A 20,318-nucleotide genomic window follows, 5' to 3' on the forward strand; every position below is an offset into this window, starting at 1 on the left:
GGCGGGTCAAAGGTTAATGGGTTATTTAAAAACCCATTAATCATTTTGACACATAGTCCATCATATCACTACTAACGTGGTGGTCTAAACTTTCTTGATTTTACAACCCTCAATTATACTTTTAAAATAAATTGGATAAAGCATTTTCTAAAAAATCCTACATCTACCTGGAATTTTATTCCTAATTTTATTTTTTCTAAGGTTGGATGGTCTAGAATTTTTACTTTTATGTGATTATAAAATAGAAAAAATTCCCCTAATTTTATCGAAATTCCATAAACAAATGCTCTTAGCATGGTCATTAATCTACAAACATAATTTCTCCCCACATAGGTGCTTCATCTGGAATAATCAGCTTATTAAATTCAAAAATAAATCCTTATTTTATAAAACTTGGTTTAATAATAACATTTTTCTAGTATCCCAACTATTAAATGATAATGGTTTATTGCTAAATTATTCTGAATTCCTTCGCATTTTTGGCATTCCGATCACCCCAAGAGAGTTCGCAATTGTTATGGATGCCATCCCTTCTGGTATCTTAACTCTCTTAAAAAGGTCTGGAAAGCCTGTTTGCCTACCAGCTTTGGACCCAAAGTTAACCTCAGTTGGTAATATTTGTTTCGCAATCACAACGAGGAATAATAATAGGAATATTCGCTCTTTATTCCAGAGAGATGTCACATGCATCCCTAACGTTGTTCCCTATTGGATTAACTTTGCTGATAACCTGAATTGGGGGATTATTTGGACCCTTCCTTACAAATACCTCCTTACGAATAAAGTAAGAGAAATCACTTTCAAAATGATACATAGGTATTATCCTGCTAAGCAATATCTTCTAAGGTTTAAGCTTGACATTTGTGTTGACTGCTCTTTATGTGGTCTAGTTCCTGAAACAATGATACACCTGTTCTGGCAATGTCCCTACACCATCAGTTTCTGGAAAGATCTGTCTCAATATATTTCTATTAAACTCATTGCTGATTTTTCTTTGTTATGGAGGGATGTGCTGTTTGGTCTCCATGCTGACAAAGGTAAAAAACAAAAAGAAATATACTTAATTAATCTATTGATAATTTTAGGGAAATATCATATTCGCAAAGCCAAATTTAGTAATTCAAAACCTTCCTTTATTGTTTTTGGTAGGGAGACGGAACAGTATATCAAATCCATTTATGATTCACAAAATAAGAAGGCTGCTAAAACCATTCAGTTATGCTCTATCTTTAATGTATTTATTTGAAGCTTCCCCTGGCTCTGTTTTTGTTTAATATTGTGTTTTCTGTATTAATGACTTTATTTGTGTCTTACTGTTTGTATTGTTAAGATTTAATAAAAAAAATAATAAATAATAATATATATATAGTGTCTCTGATCTATTCCTACAGTAGATGGCGGTAATGCTCTTTTTAAGAATGCGAATCGCCAATAAGCTCAAAGAAGAAGAAGAAAAAGAAGAAGAAGAAGAAAACGTCATCTTTATGCGCAACGAAGTCGGAACTTGGTTTGAACCTGAACCGATTTTTAAAAATGGTTTATCAGACATGCAACAAAGGTACAATGCGGTAGATTTGTGCGTGGTCATCTTCATTGTACGTTTGTGTAAGTAAAAACAGTTTAGAAGTAGGAAGAGTTTAATAGTAGGCTTATCAATATTAGAAGTGTCTTATTAAGAGCGTCTCCTTGGTAGTGTAAAGCGATTTTTTTTTTATTTCAGTAAACAAAGGAAGCGATAAGTTAAAGGTAAGGTAAGAATGTGTAACTGTGACTAGTCACTCAATTCGATCTAATTGGTTCTGAAACTTGACAGATTTCTTATGACTTTTAACTTACAGTTATAGCAATATGGTAGACACGGAGAAGATTCCCCCAGGAGTTAATGCCGCCTGTGCAAACCTCAGCGTGAAGAAAGAGAACGAGAAAAAGAAGAGATCTCGCGTGAAACAGCTACTAGCTGATGTGAAGAAGCAGGTGGAATTTTGGTTTAGTGATGTGAATCTCCACAAGGACAAATTCATGAAAAATATAATTGAACAGTCACGAGATGGATGTATGTATCAGTGTTATGCTCATACCTCATGATACACTATACATACTGAATGTGTGTGTATTCACTTAACTCTTTCTTTCGTTTGTAACAGATATTGACATATCTGTGTTAACGTCATTCAACCGAATGAAAAAATTTACTACGGATGTAAAATTGATTGCCAGAGCTCTTAAAAATTCACCAGTAGTAGAGGTATTGTATGCATTTGAATTTTCTTTTCTTTTATCAGAGGGATTTTAGTTCTGAGTTTTGCACTAATAATCACAGTAACTGATGTGTCCTTAGGTAAATCTTGAAGGAACACATGTACGACGAAAGGATCCACTTGGTGAAAGCCCAAAAGATGTGGACAGCCGTACAGTTTATGTGGTAATTGACTGCAAATTAATTTAATTGTTTTTATTGTATGCCTTTTCAATTCAATTTCAATGCCTTTTATTTCAATATATTCCTTAATCTGGAATTGTTATGTTTCAGGAGCTGTTGCCAAAGATGGTCACTCATGTTTGGCTGGAGCGAGTGTTTAGTAAGTGTGGAAATGTGGTTTATGTTAGTATCCCCAGGTACAAGTCCACAGGACATTCCAAAGGGTTTGGATTTGTGGAGTTTGAGACAGAAGAACAAGCGCAGAAAGCTATTGAGGTAACCAATGTTATTTTTAATTGTACTAAGTTGTTAGTATTCACATTGCATACAGTATGATTATTGACACAAATGTCACGCAAAAATGATACATTATAAATGAATACACTGAGGTTATGTATTAATAAAAAAATAGATGCCTACTTAAATAAAAAAAAGGTTTAACAGTCTTAAAACTGTCTCAAAACATATAAAATAAATTATTTGCTAAAATGATGACAAAACTGAGAAATTAGAAACGTACAAGCAAGGCTTCAACAATGAGACTTAGGCCTATCCTCCTGGGACCCAGGAATAGACTTTTGTCCAATGTAGTGGACATTATATTTTAGTGTATTTCTCTGACACCATGCATGTCACATTTTTTTTTTCTGGATGTCCTGTAAAGAGCACATTCAGGGCAATAGAGAGATACCAAATGTTTGGAGGTTTCACCATGAAAACAACTTCTCCATGGTCTTCTTTAAAAATGTCTAACATTCATTTAAGTGATCAAATGTAGCACTCTTATGGAAATATGATAATATATTGTAATTATAATTTAAATCTAACTACTTTTCAAGTTGTATTTCATCAACCAACATCTCATGAAAATGTTATGGGGTTTCAAATGAAAAAATGACTTTCTGTTACAGGGCATTGATTTCATTCATGTGTAGAGAACATTAGGAAATAACGGGGGCAAAAAAAAAGCATTATACTCACCAAAATACTTATTTTTTTCACACAAAATCCATCCTAATATCTTTCCTCAAAAACACTTAAATGACTCTGTACAGGTTATTTGTGCGTTTCAGTCCCAACAACCTTTTCTGTCGCCATCGAGGTTAATGATGAAAGTTGAGTCTGTCCCGTTGTGTTTCTGGCATAAGTTTTAATTCACTTTAGGGCTGAGAGTGTCTGCTCAACAGAAGCAGTGGACAACAGGGACAGTCATCGCAAAACATGATGATGTGTACAGCTGACCCATGCTCTTATGCAGAATTTCGAAGATCAATGAACTCAATGAATCAATGAACATTTATAGAGCGCTTTTAACAATGTAGATTGTTTCAAAGCAGCTTTACAGAGATAAACACATAATTTTAGGTAACCGAGATTGGTTTGGTTTTATAGCGGTTCTTGAATAATGTTATTTTCCAGCTAAAGTTAGTTTTGATTGATTCACTTCCGTCGAAATGATCATTTGTTATTAAAGAGATAATTCACTTTTGAAATTAATTTTTGATATGTTTTAGCTTACCTCAAGGGCATCCAAGATGTTGGTGTCTTTGTTTCCACAGTATTTTCAATTTTGATATTTTTCGGTCAAACCGTTGTTGTCCATCAGTCATACACTGGAGGTTTAGGGGGTCCACCCTTGGTTCACCTCAAAGAGCATGCACAGAGAAGTCAAAACATGATTGAATGACTTGTAAATGTAAGTACACATTGATGGCCTAAGACACGAAACGAGCGGTTTGTGTGCGAAAACCAACAGTATTTATATCGTTTTGTCAAACTGTTCTGACGGCACGGGCGCTTTAGTCTGCGCATACGCAGGAAGTGATCGCTTGCGCGCCTATGTCACTCTTTGTTTATACAGAGATTTCGGAAGTTTTACCTTTCACTAAACATATTTAGATATACCGAAATCGTCTTCCATTGCGATTTCCTGTATATCTAAATATGTTTGGTAAAAGTTAAAACTTCCAATATCTCCGTGTAAATATTGAGTGACGTACACACACAAGCGATCACTTCCGGCGGAACATTGAACATGATTCAGTTCGGTTCAGTTGGACATTGCACAACTGATTCAGATCACTTGGACGTCACTGTGATTACACAAGGTAAAAACGATATAAATACTGTTCGTTTTCTCACACAAACCGCTCGTTTCGTGTCTTAAATGAATGTGTCAATTTTCACAATGTGTACTTACATTTACGAGTCATTAAATCATGTTTAATTTGGACTTCTCTGTGCATGCTCTTTGACGTGGACCCCCTATACCTGCATTATATGACTGGCAGACAACAACGGTTTGACTGAAAAATGCTAGTTGGCACTTCAGCACTGCGTTGTCATCGGGTCCAGGCGAAGGTCTTTTGTCAGATCCTGAAATGGCCTGGATCCAGCAGGCTGTGGGAAAACCTTGGGTTAAACAAAGACGCTAAAATGAGCGTAGATGCCATTCTTCTTATGATGTAACGAGTACATCAGGATTTAAAGGGTCACTCCACCTCTGGAAAGATGAATGTGTACTTAAAATGGGTAATTTATGTAGAAGAAATGTGAAATTATTTTTGAATTTGGAGCTTTCTAGACTGAGAAAAGACAGAAAATGTATTTTTGGCTTATGTGGATGAAAGACAATAACTCCCAGAATGTACTTGCTTCGCTGTCCTAGGAGGCCACGCCTACCAGTAACCACGCAGTAGGTAAATTACAGTCTAAGCTAGGGAGTCTCCGTGATGAATCTGCCTGAAAATGTGTTTCGAAATCGCCCAAAATGTCCGGGATTCGGCTTTTTGGTTCTGCAGTCCTCATTCATCGTGTTTACTGTGGCGAGCAGGACGAGTGAAGGCCGCGGGAGAACGCCGCGAGTCATGTTTACTGTGGCGAGCGGGACGAGTGAGGGCCGTGTGGAGAATGGCGCGAGTCATGTATACTATTGCGAGCAGGACGAGTGAGGGCCGTGTGGAGAATGGCGTGAGGCCGGTGGCGTGATTACTGATGAGTGGCACCTGTGAGACGTAAGTTACCGGTCTCGTATCTCTCACGGAGGAGCGGGAATTTTCTTAGCAATGTTAAAACACATCAACCGATCACTTGTTTAGCGTTCATGTAAACAATACATTCAGATTCAGCAATCAGAATGAATTCAGTTAGATTGAAACAAAAGCTGTAACTTACATGTAAACAATGCTTGGCGACTGCAGAAAGCAAAAGCTGAATCCCGGACATGTCCGGGAAAAAGAGGACGGTAACCCCTAAAGCTACTACTCAGCTTTCTCCACAGAATAAGAGCATACTAGCTTGGCTTCCAAAAAAGATGTGTAGTCCCAATCCTCCATAATGCATCCGTCTGCATATTCAGTACCTCTGTCCATATTTTCAAAACATTTCTGCCGGTGAAATCAAACGCACTAGCACTGATCTGTGATAGGTCTGTTAGCGCATTAGGTCCAACCCCCTATGGGTGGGTTTGAAAGCGTGAGATCTAGTGCTTGTAGTCTTTACTGAAATCCCCCTCTCTTACACTTCCTCCTACAATGACGTAAATAGACGATTTTTGCGTCATTGTAGGAGGAAGTGAAAAAGGTAAATAGCAGATTTCTCTCGTCTCAGGGGAAAATAAGAGGGTGTTGCACGACCATTCAATAGTATAACTGGGTTTCTAACAATGGAAAGCATAAAACGAATGGGTGGAGTGTCCCTTTAAGGGAAGTGTTCCCAGTTCCGGCTGACCTAATCTATGCAGCCTAACATTATAGAAGTCGATAATGTATTCTGTGAATGCTAGGTCAAAGAGATTTTTTTAGTCTAGCTTTGAACTAACAGACGTCTGCTTCCCGGACAATGGTAGGAAGACTGTTCCAATGTTTTGGTGCTAAATTGACAGATTTCAGTGATGACATACATTACAGTTATATTTTCTGTTATTACACGGACAGATCGAATAGAGTTCTGTGACTTTGCGTTAAGCTGGATGGCTGAATAAGGGATTTTTTCCGGTACGTTTGAACCTGGAGTCTTGGGTTGAAAAACTATTAAATCTGCAGGAATATATTTTAGTTTATGCAGTTCGCTACAGATGTGGTTAGCTAGCTCAGCCTCTGACTACCAGGAATAGTACGCGCTCTAACCATCCAATCAAAGGACTTGAAAATGCTGATGTTATTGTACGCCTGCCTGATCTGATCTCAGATAGATTGGCTAAAGCAACAGTTTCATTGCCATTTATTTTTAAGCTACAGGTGCCCGCACTATTGATTCTGAAGGCCTCCAGGCAGATTTCTTTTTCAATGGCAACACATGATAGCTGAAATATAATTGGTTAAAAACTCTAAAATAAACATACACTACTGGAAGCAGCACAACCAAGAGAAAAGCTATGAAATCAAGAGAATGGACTATTGGGAATAATTTAATACTCAAATGAATAATATATTAAAGTGCAAGTCAGTAATTCTGAAATTGTTTAGGCCAGCAGAGAAGGCTCACCACTGGATTGTACTCTAGGGATTATACAAACAGAAAAAGTTTTAATAATACAGTATACAGCAATACAATGCTGTACAATGGACTTTATGCACAGCTGCACTACTTCCTGAACTTAAGCAAGCTCCTTGTTTCCTGTCTGCCATTATTGGACAAATTGATTGATTCAAGTGTGCCTGACCTCAGTAGTCACGGCAACAACAATCAGACACACCTGAATTAATCAAGCTTAGTCAATAATGGCTGGCTTAAGTTCAGGAAGTAGTGCAGCTGTGCATAAAGCCAATTCTAATGAACGGTGTGATTCACTTGAAATGACAGATGCTGAACAATCCTCCAGAAGATGCTCCAAGTAAGCCAGGAATCTTCCCTAAGACTTGTAAGAAAAAGACTATCCCCTTTGATGCTGCCCAGGATATACAAGGTAGCACATTGCTATGCCTTATGTACTGTGAATATATGTAATCCTCAAGATTACAGCATAACATGAATGAGAACTGTTAGTGTCTTTCTGCCATCACAATCTAAGTGATCCAGATATTAGCAACACACTTTATGTTTTACTTTTAGATGATGAAGAGGATGGCAAGAAAAAGAAGAGAAAAAAAAGGTCTCGAAGTGAGCTTAAAAACAGTGCTGTTCAAGAAATAGCAGTAAATAAGATGGAGAGTGGAGCGTTCAACACTGCGTGCCGAACCGAAGAACCGAAGAAACAATCAGCAGATGAATCTAAAATGGAAAACCCCGTAATACTGACGAGCACAGCAAATAAGAAAACTCAGAAGAAAAGACAAAGATCCTGCAGTTTTGAGGCATCAACTGGAGATGGACAAGATGAGATGCCATCCAAAATGAGAAAAGTAGAAGAGGAAAATGAGGAGGGAGAGATGAAAGGTAGATGTTTTGGCTTATTTGAGAGATTTTTTGGAGGGGGTCACCTCATGAGGTTATGGTGATAACCATATGTGTCGTGGCAAAAAGAATAATTAAAGTAGAAGTCCGATGCAAAATGGTACCCGCGGGTCTTAAAAGCCTTGAAAAAGTCTTGAATTTGATCATTTCAAATTAAGGCCTTAAAAGCCTTGAATTTAGTGTACAAAGTCTTGGATTTCATTACAAAGGTCTTGTATATATTTTTTTGCCTGTCCTAGGATTAAGTTCATACCTTAACAAAATTAACTGTTACTAATGTAGGCTAATTCAAAATGTATGCAGCCTTGAGTGCCCCTCGCGCTCCACGTTATAGCAGAAAAAGCGATCGCGTGCGCACCCATTACTATGGTTACTAGGCAAGTGAGGTACAGAACAAGATAGTACCAAGCCTAGTTTAATCCGCTATGGCCACAAATGACAGAATTTAAACCCTAAATAAGAGCTTTTCTGTTAAAAGAACATTTTCTACCCGTTTTTTTCCCCCCCAATAGTATCTGGCAACCATGCGCGCGGTCTCGCTACACTGCTGAAGAAGTGCGGATTATCTGAAAGCACAGACAAGTTGGAGTACAGCGATCTTAGATTTTCGAAGATCGAAGATTTTCCACTTAAAGTGTCATTCAGTCGGTCTGTGTTCTGTAACGAGCCGTTTGCGCTGTTTGTGCGGCTAAATCTGCGATCAAATGCAGGCTGAAATCCAGCAGTGTTCATACGAGCAAGAATGCAATGTTTCCTGAATATCCACACAATTTCAAATGTGACATTGATTTTAAACAACAGTAAAAAAAATAGATAAATGGTAACATTAATGTACATGTACTACATTTAAAACAGCATTGTCGGGCTTGCTCTATAATGAAATATGTGGCTTTGAACGAATCGTGAGATTTAATGAAAGAATGACTCAAAGACCCACTCATAAAGAGTTATCGCCACTTAATGGTGATTTTAATGTTTTTTTTAACATTGCATATTTAATGAACATTGTTTTATTTAAAGCATTATTTTTTTTTTTAAAGGTATTATAAATTTAAAGAGTGCAGTCTAAGTGGAAGAGAGAGGGCTATAGGGGGTACGGCACTCTAAAACAGTGGTTCTCAAACTTTTTAGCCAGCGACCCCTAAACTAACATCAAGGAGATCTTGCGACCCACACAGCATACACAAACAATAAACAAACAAAAAAGTGGTTTTAAATCCACTTCCTATGGACCTTGAATAAAACATAAAAAAGGTATCATGCAATTCTTATAACTTTCACTGCAAGTTTATTTTCCACAATTATGAGGAAACAAGTCAGAATGTACACTCAATTTGTAGATAAAAAAAAATCGCAATTATCAAATGTTTTCTTATGTGGCTGAAATTTGTGCTTCCATAACTTCAACTTTACTGTACCTTTCAGTGGGATGGGTGCACTTGTTTTTCGGTGCACAAAAGATTAATCTGTGGCCTGATGTTGGATACGGCTACTCGCAGATCGTCCTCAACATCAAGACGTGATCTGTATTTATTTTTCATGTATGTGACAGCGGAAAAACTCTTCTCGCACAAATACGTAGATCCAAACGGAAGCAGTACATCCATAGCCACATCGGATAACTCTCTGTATTCTTCTGCCACTGCGATCCAAAATTCAGGTAGTGTGGAATTGGAAAATAAAGTTTTTAATGTCCGATCACTGGACAGCTCCAGCAAAGCATCTTCCAGTTTTGTGGGGAGATTAGTCCTAGTTTCAGTGAATGGTTGTCGTATCCAGTCATGCAGTTCTGGTTGCGTCTCTTTTGGAAAATACTTCTGGAATTGTTCCAAAAGGCAGTGGAGATGACCAGTGATGTGTGTTTTCAAGTTCCCGAGACTCAGTCCATTCTCCTCCAGACGTTCATCCAGCTCAGGAAACATCTCCACATTACCTTGTTCAACTCGCTCAGCCCACCTTTCCAGCTTTTTCACAAATGCATCAATTTTCTCATTCATTGTCAAGATGTTTGTGTTTGGACCTTGTAATGAAAGATTAAGCATGTTAAGCCTTTCAAATATACAGGCCAAATAAGCAAGTTTTGATAACCAATCTGGATCTTTCAGGTGGTGCGCGAATTCAGATTTAGATTCTTTCAACAACGAGTGCACTTCGTCACGCAGTTCGTAAAGCCGGCCGAGTGCCTTCCCGCGAGATAACCACCGGACTTCGGTATGAAACAGTAGCGCTTCGTGCTGCGAGCCCATCTCATTGCAAAGGGTGGCTAGCAGTCTACTGGTTACTGGACGTGACTTTATGTGATTTACAATTTTTATTGCACTTTTGAGAACACTGTTAAGCTCACTGTCAAGTGCTTTGCTAGCAAGAGACTCACGGTGAATGATGCAGTGCGTAAACTTAACATGAGGAGCCACTTCTAAAACCTTTGCCTTCAGTCCCTTATTTTTACCTACCATTGCACCTGCACCATCAGTACATACGCCAACACAGTTATCCCATGAAAGTCGCATCTCTTTTAGTCTGGTGTCCAGCTTGTTGAAAATGTCACTGCCCGTACAAGTCCCCTCCAGCACTGAGCAGAAAAGCATTTCCTCGTGCAGTTTTCCATCAAATGTGTATCTGATGAATGCCAGCAACTGAGCAGAATTAGACACATCTGTAGATTCGTCGAGCTGTAACGCATATTTCTTTCCATTTAACCTATTAATCAATTGACTCTTTAAGAAAGCATCTGTTCATAGCTTGGTTGATCCTAAATCAGCATACTATCACCTGAAAAATATTGCAAGAATTAGATGCTTTGTTTCCAGTCAAGACTTAGAGAAACGTGTGCATGCTTTCACCAGCAGGGTGGATTATTGTAATGGCCTCCTCATTGGCCTTCCTAAAAAGACCAGACAGTTGCAGCTCATACAGAACGCTGCTGCCAGAATTCTGAGCAGGACAGAAAATGTGAACATATCACACCAGTCCTCAGGTCTTTACATTGGCTCCCAGTTACATTTAGGATTGATTTTAAAGTATAATTACTAGTATATAAATCATTCAATGGCCTAGGACCTCAATATATTGCAGATATGCTCACTGAATATAAACCAAACAGACTCTCAGATCTTTAGGATCACCATCAGCTAGAAATACCATGGGTTCACTCTAAGCATGGCGAGTCTTCTTTTAACTATAATGCCAGTCGCAGCTAGAATCAGCTTTCAGAAGAGATCAGGTGTGCTCCTACAGTAGTCACATTCAAATCCAGACTCAAAATTCTTCTGTTTAGCTATGCATTTACTGAATGAGCACTGTGCCACTGTTCGTTCGACTGTTACTGCATTTTATTTAATTTTCTTATTCTAAACTGTTTTAATTATTTACTGTATTTAATTTTTTTATTCTAAATTGTTTTAATTATTCTGATTTCTTTTGATTATTTTAATTGCTTCTATGTAAAGCACTTTGAATTACCATTGTGTATGAAATGTGCTATATAAATAAACTTGCCTTGCCTAGCGATGTGGATATATTTGCATGAGCTCTGCAATTTGGGACCCCGGTAAAATCATGTTTATTTATACCACTTGTTACAATATATTGCATTAAAGCCATGCATATCATAACTGTTATCTATAGGCCTACTTTAATTGAGACATTTATTCTAGAAATTTATTAAACTCAATTTCTCTGTTCTGTACATCTTTTTATGTTGGAGCGGGATTTTAGTGAAATTCATTTTACTGATGAGCATGAGTGGAGTGCTTGCTTGGGATGTGAGCGATTGAGCGGAGTGCATTGGTATAGAGCGGCGTATTTAGCAGAGTGTCACACCACTCCGCTACACTCACATCACTCTCTCTGGTGTTACTTATTGTAATACATGTTCTTTTGCTGCATAGATTTATCATCTGAGAGCAAGAATGAAGAACAGTTAGACTATGAGAAGAAAGATGATTCTGTTTTGAAGGCCAAGAGGAAGAGAAAGAAGAAGCTCAAGGATAGATTGAAAATAGGGGAAGAGGTCAACCCGCTTAGAGTCCTCTCAAAGTAAGCAACAATGTGTTCCTTTTTAAAATAAATTTTTTATGATTCTCATAAAGATTCATTAAAAAAGTCTATAATTTGAGTGAGATGTTAAAGTGGATTTAGTCAAACTGTTATCTACATGCTCATGAGGGATTTGTTCTGTTCAGGAAAGAGTGGTTGGACCTGAAGCAGGAGTATCTGACACTGCAGAAGCACTGCATGGCCCATCTGAAGCAGTCAGTCTCTCAGATCAACCTGACGTCGGTGAATTGTGACATTGCACAGACTAAAGATAAAAACAATGCTTGTAAGTTAATTTTGTTGGTACATCTTTTCTGTCAATAAATCTTGCCATTTATTTGCCTATTTATTTGCTTCCCAAAGCTTGTAAGGATACAACTAAGAAAGAGCCCTCTTCTGGCCCCAAGTTTGTCAGTGGAGTCATTGTCAAGATTAACTATAACCAGCCCCTGCCAAGCAAGAGGTACATCAAGGTACAGTGATAAATTATTTTAACTTATCTTGTCGATTTAGCTCAAAGGGAATTATTAATTCTTAATTAGTTACTTTATTTGTATATGTCCCCAAAGGGCAATTAATTTTACAGCAAGACAGCATACAAAAGGACAATTTAAAAAATTTCAGTAAAAGTTAAAAGGTACCTTTACAAATTAACACTAAAATAAACACACACACAGTACCCACGCAAAACCCAACCAACTATACTTCCTTCCACCTGCTCCCCCCATACCCAAATTTAACACAGAAATGGAAGGAGGAATAAATGAATGTTTATACCTCTTACTTCTAACCGAGGGAAATCTCAGTCGAGATCCTGAGGGTAGAAACTGAAACTCAGAATAGAGAGGATGTGAAGTGTTGGAAACCTTTTTCTTCTAAAGTGTAGGAACTCAGAAGCAAAGACCAGGAGACTTGGTTGTATCTTCAGCAAGATTCTTTATTGAGAAACACGAGCTGTTGTTGGCTCCAGTTCACTTCGTGTATACAAACAGGAGCCATCTTAAAAAATAGTCTCTAAGTCAAACCACGAACGTCGTGCTGAGTGATCTGAACTGTATGAAGTTCAGCGAACTTCTGAACTGTATGAACGGCATTCGGGGATCAACTTATCGAGACTATTTTTTAAGATGGCTCCTGTCTGTATACGCGAAGTGAACTGTCTTAATAATGTATCTTCTTATTAAACGGTCTGTACACTTACAAAGTTCTCAATGCTTCGTTTTGCATGTATGGGGCCTCATTATGTTACTGTGTTAGTGTGGGGCCATTTTGAGCCTTGTTAGTGGTATAAACTAGCGATTTCTTTTTACTTAGTCAATGCCCCCATTACTAGCATTATACGCTAAACAGTTTTTAGTAGGGCTGTGAATCTTTGGGTAGACAGCGAATCGATTCGATTCACGATTCATAGGTTTTCGATTCGATTCATGAACGATTTGTGCAAATTCAGAACGATTCGATTCGATGTGATTCACATCCAAATTCGATGCGATTCGATTCTTAATTTTTTATATGCATTATAGTATTATTTCAATGCTTCACCCAATGGGTCTTTGTCTGGGTTTGAATTAGCCTACACAGCGGCCTTCGGGGGTCAGATAGTGGGGATTTTGTCCATTGTTAATGTTAGTTCATGTTTGTTTTTAATTTTAATGAATATATTATTATAAAAAAAAAATTCAATGGCCTACAAATTAGCATTTGCAAGTAGCAAATATTTTGAAAAAGGATTTTAAAGTATTGCATTCAATGACTACATGCACAAATTAATGGAGACGTTTTCATTAGTTTCATTTTGCGTCCTCTCAGTGCACTCGTTATCATCTTTTCACTGGATTTTGCTCGCGCTCGGTCCCATAGCTCTCATGCTTTCATAACGTTAACTACAGATTTTTGAGCAGTCCATGTTTGAGCTCGATCTCCAGCTGAGCTCTCTGTCGAGAAAGCAATAGTTTTGAGGCAAACCGCTCAAGCCATTGATAAAGCTGCCATGCCATTGCGTGGGCACTATGAAATAAAACGCGTTTATTCATTTATTACATGGACTCTCCGTACACGCAAGGTGGTCTCTCGCTCGCTTTCCCTCTCTGCCGAGTGCGTGCAGCCGTGTGTGAACGCGCGATACGCGGTTTGGAGCACAACCTCTGTCTCGTATGCACGCTCGCTCTAGATTCCGGGAGATTTTAACTAATTTGCGGTAATACAAGCTGATCACGACATGAGTAGCTCAACAGGTAGAAAGATAAACTCATCTTTCAGGCATTTGACCGACCGGGCTTCAGCGTGAGAAATCAGGGGTGTGTGAGCGCCTGAAACCAATCAAATGCGGATGTCGTATGACGGCCAATGCGTGAGGCAGCTTGTACCAGGAACACTTTAAGGTTGTGTTTATATATTTTAAACCACTGAATCGCTATAAAATCGTGATTAATTCGATTCTTAGCCTTTTAAATCGATTATTCACGTAAATAAACGATTCACGATTCAAAATACATGTTTCAGGATCGATGCATATGCATCGCCAGGATTTATAATCGATGCATCGAGAAAACGAGTGAATCGTTACATCCCTAGTTTTTAGAGATAAAACTCTTTACATTCGATTATCATGAAAACAAAACTCAGAGAACGATTGACTAGGTACCGATGTTTTATTAGACCAAAGGTTCATTGTTCGCCGGAGTTTATTTTATTTTATTTATTTATTTATTTATTTGACAGGGACAATGCAAACAAACATAGTGTCAAGATCAAGCATGTCACTGAAGTGTTGCATATAAAGTTTATAGCTATAGCTAATTTTGGAAGGGCTTTTATACACAATAAAATTTACATGATTAGCTACTTCAATTATATAAAATAATAATAATAATAATAATAATAAAAAATAATACTAATAATAAAAATACTAATAAGCATACATACATATCATATACAACTCAAATAATTAAATGTAGTTAAAAATGAGTACAGTTTTGGTTTATTTTTAACCAATTTTTCAGCCTGGAAATGAACATCTTAAAGTCTGATACAGTCTTGACTTCAAAAGGTAAAGAGTTCCAGAGTTTAGAACTCTTTACAGAGAAGGTTGTCTGTCCAAAACTGGTCCTGCAGTATGATATTTTACAGTCAAGATTTGTGGAACTCCTAGTGACTCGGATGTTGTCCTGTCTCACAATAAATGTACTTAGTGGCTCAGGTGCTAGATTATTAATGCACTTATAAATTAGTTTAAGAAACGAAAATTTCATAAAACTATCAAAATTCATTAAATTATATTTCTTAAAGATGCTGCAATGATGATAACTTAATGGTTTTTTATCCAAAAGTTTTATTGCTCTTTTATATAAAGATTTTTTACGCGTTTGATTGCAGTGGGAGCTGCTTGTGCCCATGATGTCATGCAATATGATATGTGAGAAAATATCATAGCATGTATGTACATTAAGGCTGCCTGGCTTGGAATGTAGCTTCTAATTAATTTAAGACAATTGAGATTACTTTGTAATGTTTTCTGGATTTTCTTTATATGTTTTTCAAATTTAAGTTGATCTAAGACTAATCCTAAATATTTAAATTCTGTAACTGTATGAATTTCTTTATTTTGTAACTTAATATTAAATATTCCTTTTATTTCTATTTTTTTAATGGAAAAGCACATGGAAACTGTTTTCGAGAAATTTAAAACTAATTGATTTTGAATGAGCCACTGTTGAATGTCAGACATACTAGTGGACAGTATAGCTGCAGCCTGCTCAGGTGACTTGGCGGGTACATAAAGAACTGCATCATCCGCATAGAGCTGACAACTGGCACCTGAGCAGTGCAGAGGTAGATCATTTATAAAAAGACTAAAAAGCAAAGGGCCAAGTATAGAGCCCTGCGGGATGCCCATTTTCATATTTGAAAGTGCAGATACGTTTTGATCAACCTTGACACACTGCACTCTAGAGCGAAGATAGGATGCAAACCACAACACAGCTTCATTTGAGAAATTAAAATGTAACATTTTGGATAAAAGCAAACTATGATTGACCGTATCAAAAGCTTTTGTAAGGTCGATAAATACGGCTCCTACCACATTACCTTTGTCCAGGGACTTTTTTACATTTTCGATTAAACAGCAGTTTGCTATTTCTGTCGAGTAACCAGGTCTAAACCCGAACTGGTAACAATGGAGGAGCTGTTTTGCTTCTAAATGGTCCATCAGTTGCACTACTACTACTTTTTCAATTATTTTGGATAAAACTGGTAAAATCGATATAGGGCGATAATTGCTTATAGAGTTTTGGCTACCACCTTTGAGCACAGGTATAATTATTCCTCTCTTCCATGCACTGGGAAATGTATTGGTTCTTATGGAGAGATTAATGAGGTGAGTCAACGGTTTGACAAGAACATCTTTATAATTTTTAAGAAAACCACTATTCATCATAAAAATATCATTAGACTTGGAATTTGAAAGTTCATCAATTATATCTGCAACTTTTTTTTCCTGACACCTCTTTAATATAAAATGAATCTGTTGTGGTGTCTCTCAGTGAAAGATTAAAATGATCAACGGGCTGGAAGTCTTTTGATAATTGTTCAACTGACTGTACAAAGTAAGAATTGAATTCATCAGCTATGGTGGCACTATCGGTTATGCTTTTGCCATTGATATTAAAGGGCACCTATTATGCCCCTTTTTACAAGATGTAATATTGGTCTCGGTTGTCCCCAGAATGTATTTGTGAAGTTTCAGCTCAAAATACCCCATAGTTAATTTATTATAACCCTTTGAAAATGTCATTTTGGGGCCTGTTTGAAAATGAGCTGTTATGAGGCCTGCCACTTTAATGCAAATGAGCTGCATATTCCCGCCCTGCCTTTGGATGAGGGCGTAACTTGAAACCTATGGCCGTCGGTAAGCAGAAGGGGAGAGTGAGAGACGCGCTATTTTGTCTGTCATTCAGCGTACGTTTGAATCGGAATATATAAACAGCACAAAGAGACTCCTGCAGAATAAACACAAATGAGAATGGACCAGTACGTCTCGGTATGGTTATTTGATACATTTATGTACTTACAGAGTTGTAATTGCGTCCTCTTTGCAAGTATGGAGGAGCAACACACACACACAGACACACAAACACTAACGCTGGCGCATTTTTTTAAAACTAACGTTACATACACGCTGTGATAAAATTTGCTACGTAACTTACAAGCGAAATTACATTTATGCGAGGGAGCTGTGGCGTCATGTTTACTTGTCATACAGGTGCTTCTGTGGCAAATGTGAGAAGATGGCTAACTTACAGAACAAGAACATATGCGGTTTTTAATACAATATCTTTAAAAATATATATTTATAAACGTGTGGTTACACACTATACACACAAGGTTTAAATTATATACACTGACATTCTACGACGACAACAATTTTAGACGCTTTTGTTGTTGAATTGGCTGACATCGACTGAAAACTATTTGCTCAAAAATCATAAAATACACTTACTGTTACTGGAGGTGACGGTGGATCGTAAACAGTAGATGACGATCCACACTTGAGGATTAACTTTTAAGCCACAACAACAGGATTAACCCACGAGTCGATAAGTTATGTTTCCAAGAGACATTACAGGCTGTGTACAGATCACCGAGGGCGGGGTCTAGGCCACAGCCACACTGTCAATCAAACCCCTGTCTCCCGTTCTACGTCACAAAGATCTGAATCTCAGAACAGCTCGTTCTGAGGCAGTGCAGATGATTTATTGAGATTGTAAAAAAACCACTGGGTGGATTTTTATCAGTCCAGGGTGGTTTTGCTCACACACTGCCAACACACATTTATGTTCAAACACCATGTAAAAGTGAATTTTCCATAATAGGTGCCCTTTAAGTTCTGTGATTTTTTTTTTTTATGTTTATTTGATTTATTAGTCAAATTGTTTAAATGCTTCCAAAGTGAGTTATTTATGCCTTTGGAACTATCAATTAAATTAGTGTAATATGTTACTTTTGTTTTCCGCAACTCAGATACAACTTTATTTCTCAAACCTTTATAAATCAAGAAATCTGTATTGAGTTTAGATCTTAAAGAAGTTTTCAAGGCTAAATCTCGCTTCTTCATAAGAATTCGTAATTCATTATTTATCCATGGCACCGTATAATCCTTTTTTTTTCAATTTGATCTGCTTTGTTAATTTTTCCATCAGACATGTAATAGCTGTAGTCAAGGAATTACAACATTCCTCTACATCATCTAGTGTCAAAATTTGTCCCCAGTTTATATTTTTAAGTTCTCTTTCAAATTGTGCAGTCTTACATTTAGGAAGAATGAAATGTGTTTTTTCATGATCAGATTTACCAAAGCACTGTAGATGCTTTTTCGTCAGTTTCCTAACAGTCAGCGTCATGTTATGGTCAGAGAGTCCGGTAATCAAATTATACGTCCTTGTAATTCGTTCAGGTCTATTAGTAAATGTCTGTCTTGTTATTCTTGTAGGTCCTTCAATCATTTGTCTATAGTTAAATTTTGTCATAAGTGCTTTGAGTATCTTTAGAGTTTTTATCAGACCAACAAATATTGTAGTCTCCATACCATATTGTCTCTCTAGGAGAGTCCAGCTGTTTAACTACAGCTTTTAGGTCATCATAAAACTTAACCTTATAAGAAGGGGGATTATAGAGGACAGCAATATTAAAATTCCTAGTAGGCGATAGAGTTACATTTAAGGCTAGACATTCTAGGGGGGTGTTCAAATCAATTAAGCGACATTTAAATTTGTCTTTAATGTATATTAATACTCCTCCCCCTTACCTGTATTTCTATCCTTTCTAAAACATTGATAACCAGCAACGTCAATCATATTTGTTGGAATGTTTCTATGAAGCCATGATTCCGTTAAACAGAGATAGTCCAAGTTAAAGTCCAGAAGAAGTGCAGAGACCTGATCACTTTTAGGGATAAGGCTCCATATGTTTAACTGTCCACCTATTATTCCCGTTGGTTTGCACTTTACATCCCAAAGCACACGGGCGTGATTAGCAGTTTGAAGCTGTAGATAATACATTGTCCTCACACAGGGCTCTGATGTGCTCCGCTTCCCAGCATGACGCTGCTCTGGCAGCTCCTGGCAGTGGGCCAAAATTTCCTCCAGCGTGAGTCGCCGATGTAAACAAGGGCGGTAACTCCTGCAGGGATACACCTATATCAGGCATTACCTCCTCTTGGCTTGCCTGGTGTTCAAGCGTGGGGCCTGGGTTCAGATGTATGTCTCCAGCCAAAAGTATTAGCACCATTATTACTTTAGATACATGCGCTCTCTCCTGACGTGGTGATGACTTATTAGTTTCTGTCATACTTGCACAGACTTTTAGATGCCCAGGTAGAGTGGAGAAAGACGTGTCCATGTCCAAAAAAATAAAGTTTAGTATATTCATCCTCATTCGGACCATCCAGGTTGACCTTATTATGCAGAAAAACGTTGAAGGTCCAAGCACTTAATAGCATTAAAAAACACTGTAAAATACAAAGGGCATGAATGGAGCCCAACGAACCACTCCTGCCCACAGCAGCCATATTGTCTATAAGCTTGAACACTATAAGCTTGTTCTCCTTTAAACTGTTGAGTTTTACCGTTTTCGAATCCATTCAGCCGATTTTCTGATATTTAGAAGAATATCAGTAACCAGACAGTTTCTGGTCTCATTGACTTCCATTGTAGGAATACTATGGAATGGACAGAATGGAATTGGAAGCAGGAAATGGAACAATGGGAAAGACCCATTTAACTATGAAAAGAACTATCAGCTTATCATTTTCAGAGTACCTCATTAAATATATATACTTGCATGACATTTACAGCGCACTCATTTCTTGAAGATTTGAAGATCTTGGAAAAGGATGCTGATGTTTCCTTTGAGTGTCAAACATTGAAGTGGCAATTGTTTTCTTCTTTGTTGGATGAAGATATAATGAGCTTGCATAGTTAGTTCGTTAGTTCTGGTTGAAGGTTTTCTCTCTCTTTCTCTCTCTGAGCACGTCTGAGCACATGCAGATTGTGACCTGCCGAAATTCCTCTGTGGTTAATTTATGAATCTTTGTTTTAAGCATGCTCATTTGCATTTGCTGCTGGAATAGTTTCTGATAAAGAAACTAAGAAAGATTCTTGTAATACTAATATGTTGTGCAGATATCGACACATGTACACGATTTCGATCTTCAAAGTACAAATTTATAGAGACCAAACATGGTATAGGTGAGGTTACATGGACAGTTGGTTCTATCATAAAATACACAGTATAAAAATAAAAATAATAGAATCAAAAGAAACTACACAAGACAGTAAATCATTCACACAATGTTCTGGGATGCATGTTCATTTATAGATCAGTTTGTCTATGATTAATGCATATTAATCTCTTTCAGATGGTAAATGGACTGCATTTATATAGCACTTTTAACAGACCCATGTACACCTTC

At 37.4% G+C, this 20,318-nt stretch overlaps 1 protein-coding gene across 3 annotated transcripts in view; it reads left to right on the forward strand.

Moving 5' to 3' along the window:
- Positions 1-1,448: 1,448 nt before the first annotated feature.
- larp7 (La ribonucleoprotein 7, transcriptional regulator) overlaps positions 1,449-20,318 on the forward strand; it is an 89,251-nt gene continuing 70,381 nt past the window's right edge. For 2 of the 3 annotated variants that reach the window (XM_039681385.2, XM_089128104.1), the window contains exons 1-11: positions 1,449-1,605; positions 1,721-1,751; positions 1,839-2,053; positions 2,145-2,245; positions 2,339-2,422; positions 2,531-2,695; positions 7,223-7,325; positions 7,472-7,795; positions 11,704-11,851; positions 11,998-12,137; positions 12,215-12,324. In XM_039681385.2, coding sequence (XP_039537319.2) covers positions 1,485-1,605; positions 1,721-1,751; positions 1,839-2,053; positions 2,145-2,245; positions 2,339-2,422; positions 2,531-2,695; positions 7,223-7,325; positions 7,472-7,795; positions 11,704-11,851; positions 11,998-12,137; positions 12,215-12,324 — 1,542 coding nt within the window. In that variant the 5' untranslated portion in view covers positions 1,449-1,484. The remainder of the gene's footprint in view (positions 1,606-1,720; positions 1,752-1,838; positions 2,054-2,144; positions 2,246-2,338; positions 2,423-2,530; positions 2,696-7,222; positions 7,326-7,471; positions 7,796-11,703; positions 11,852-11,997; positions 12,138-12,214; positions 12,325-20,318) is intronic. The other variant, XM_039681386.2, reaches the window with a different exon arrangement.

Source organism: Pimephales promelas, chromosome 1, assembly GCF_988280905.1.
Source record: "Pimephales promelas chromosome 1, fPimPro1.hap1.1, whole genome shotgun sequence".
In the NCBI taxonomy this organism is placed as follows: Eukaryota; Metazoa; Chordata; class Actinopteri; order Cypriniformes; family Leuciscidae; genus Pimephales; species Pimephales promelas.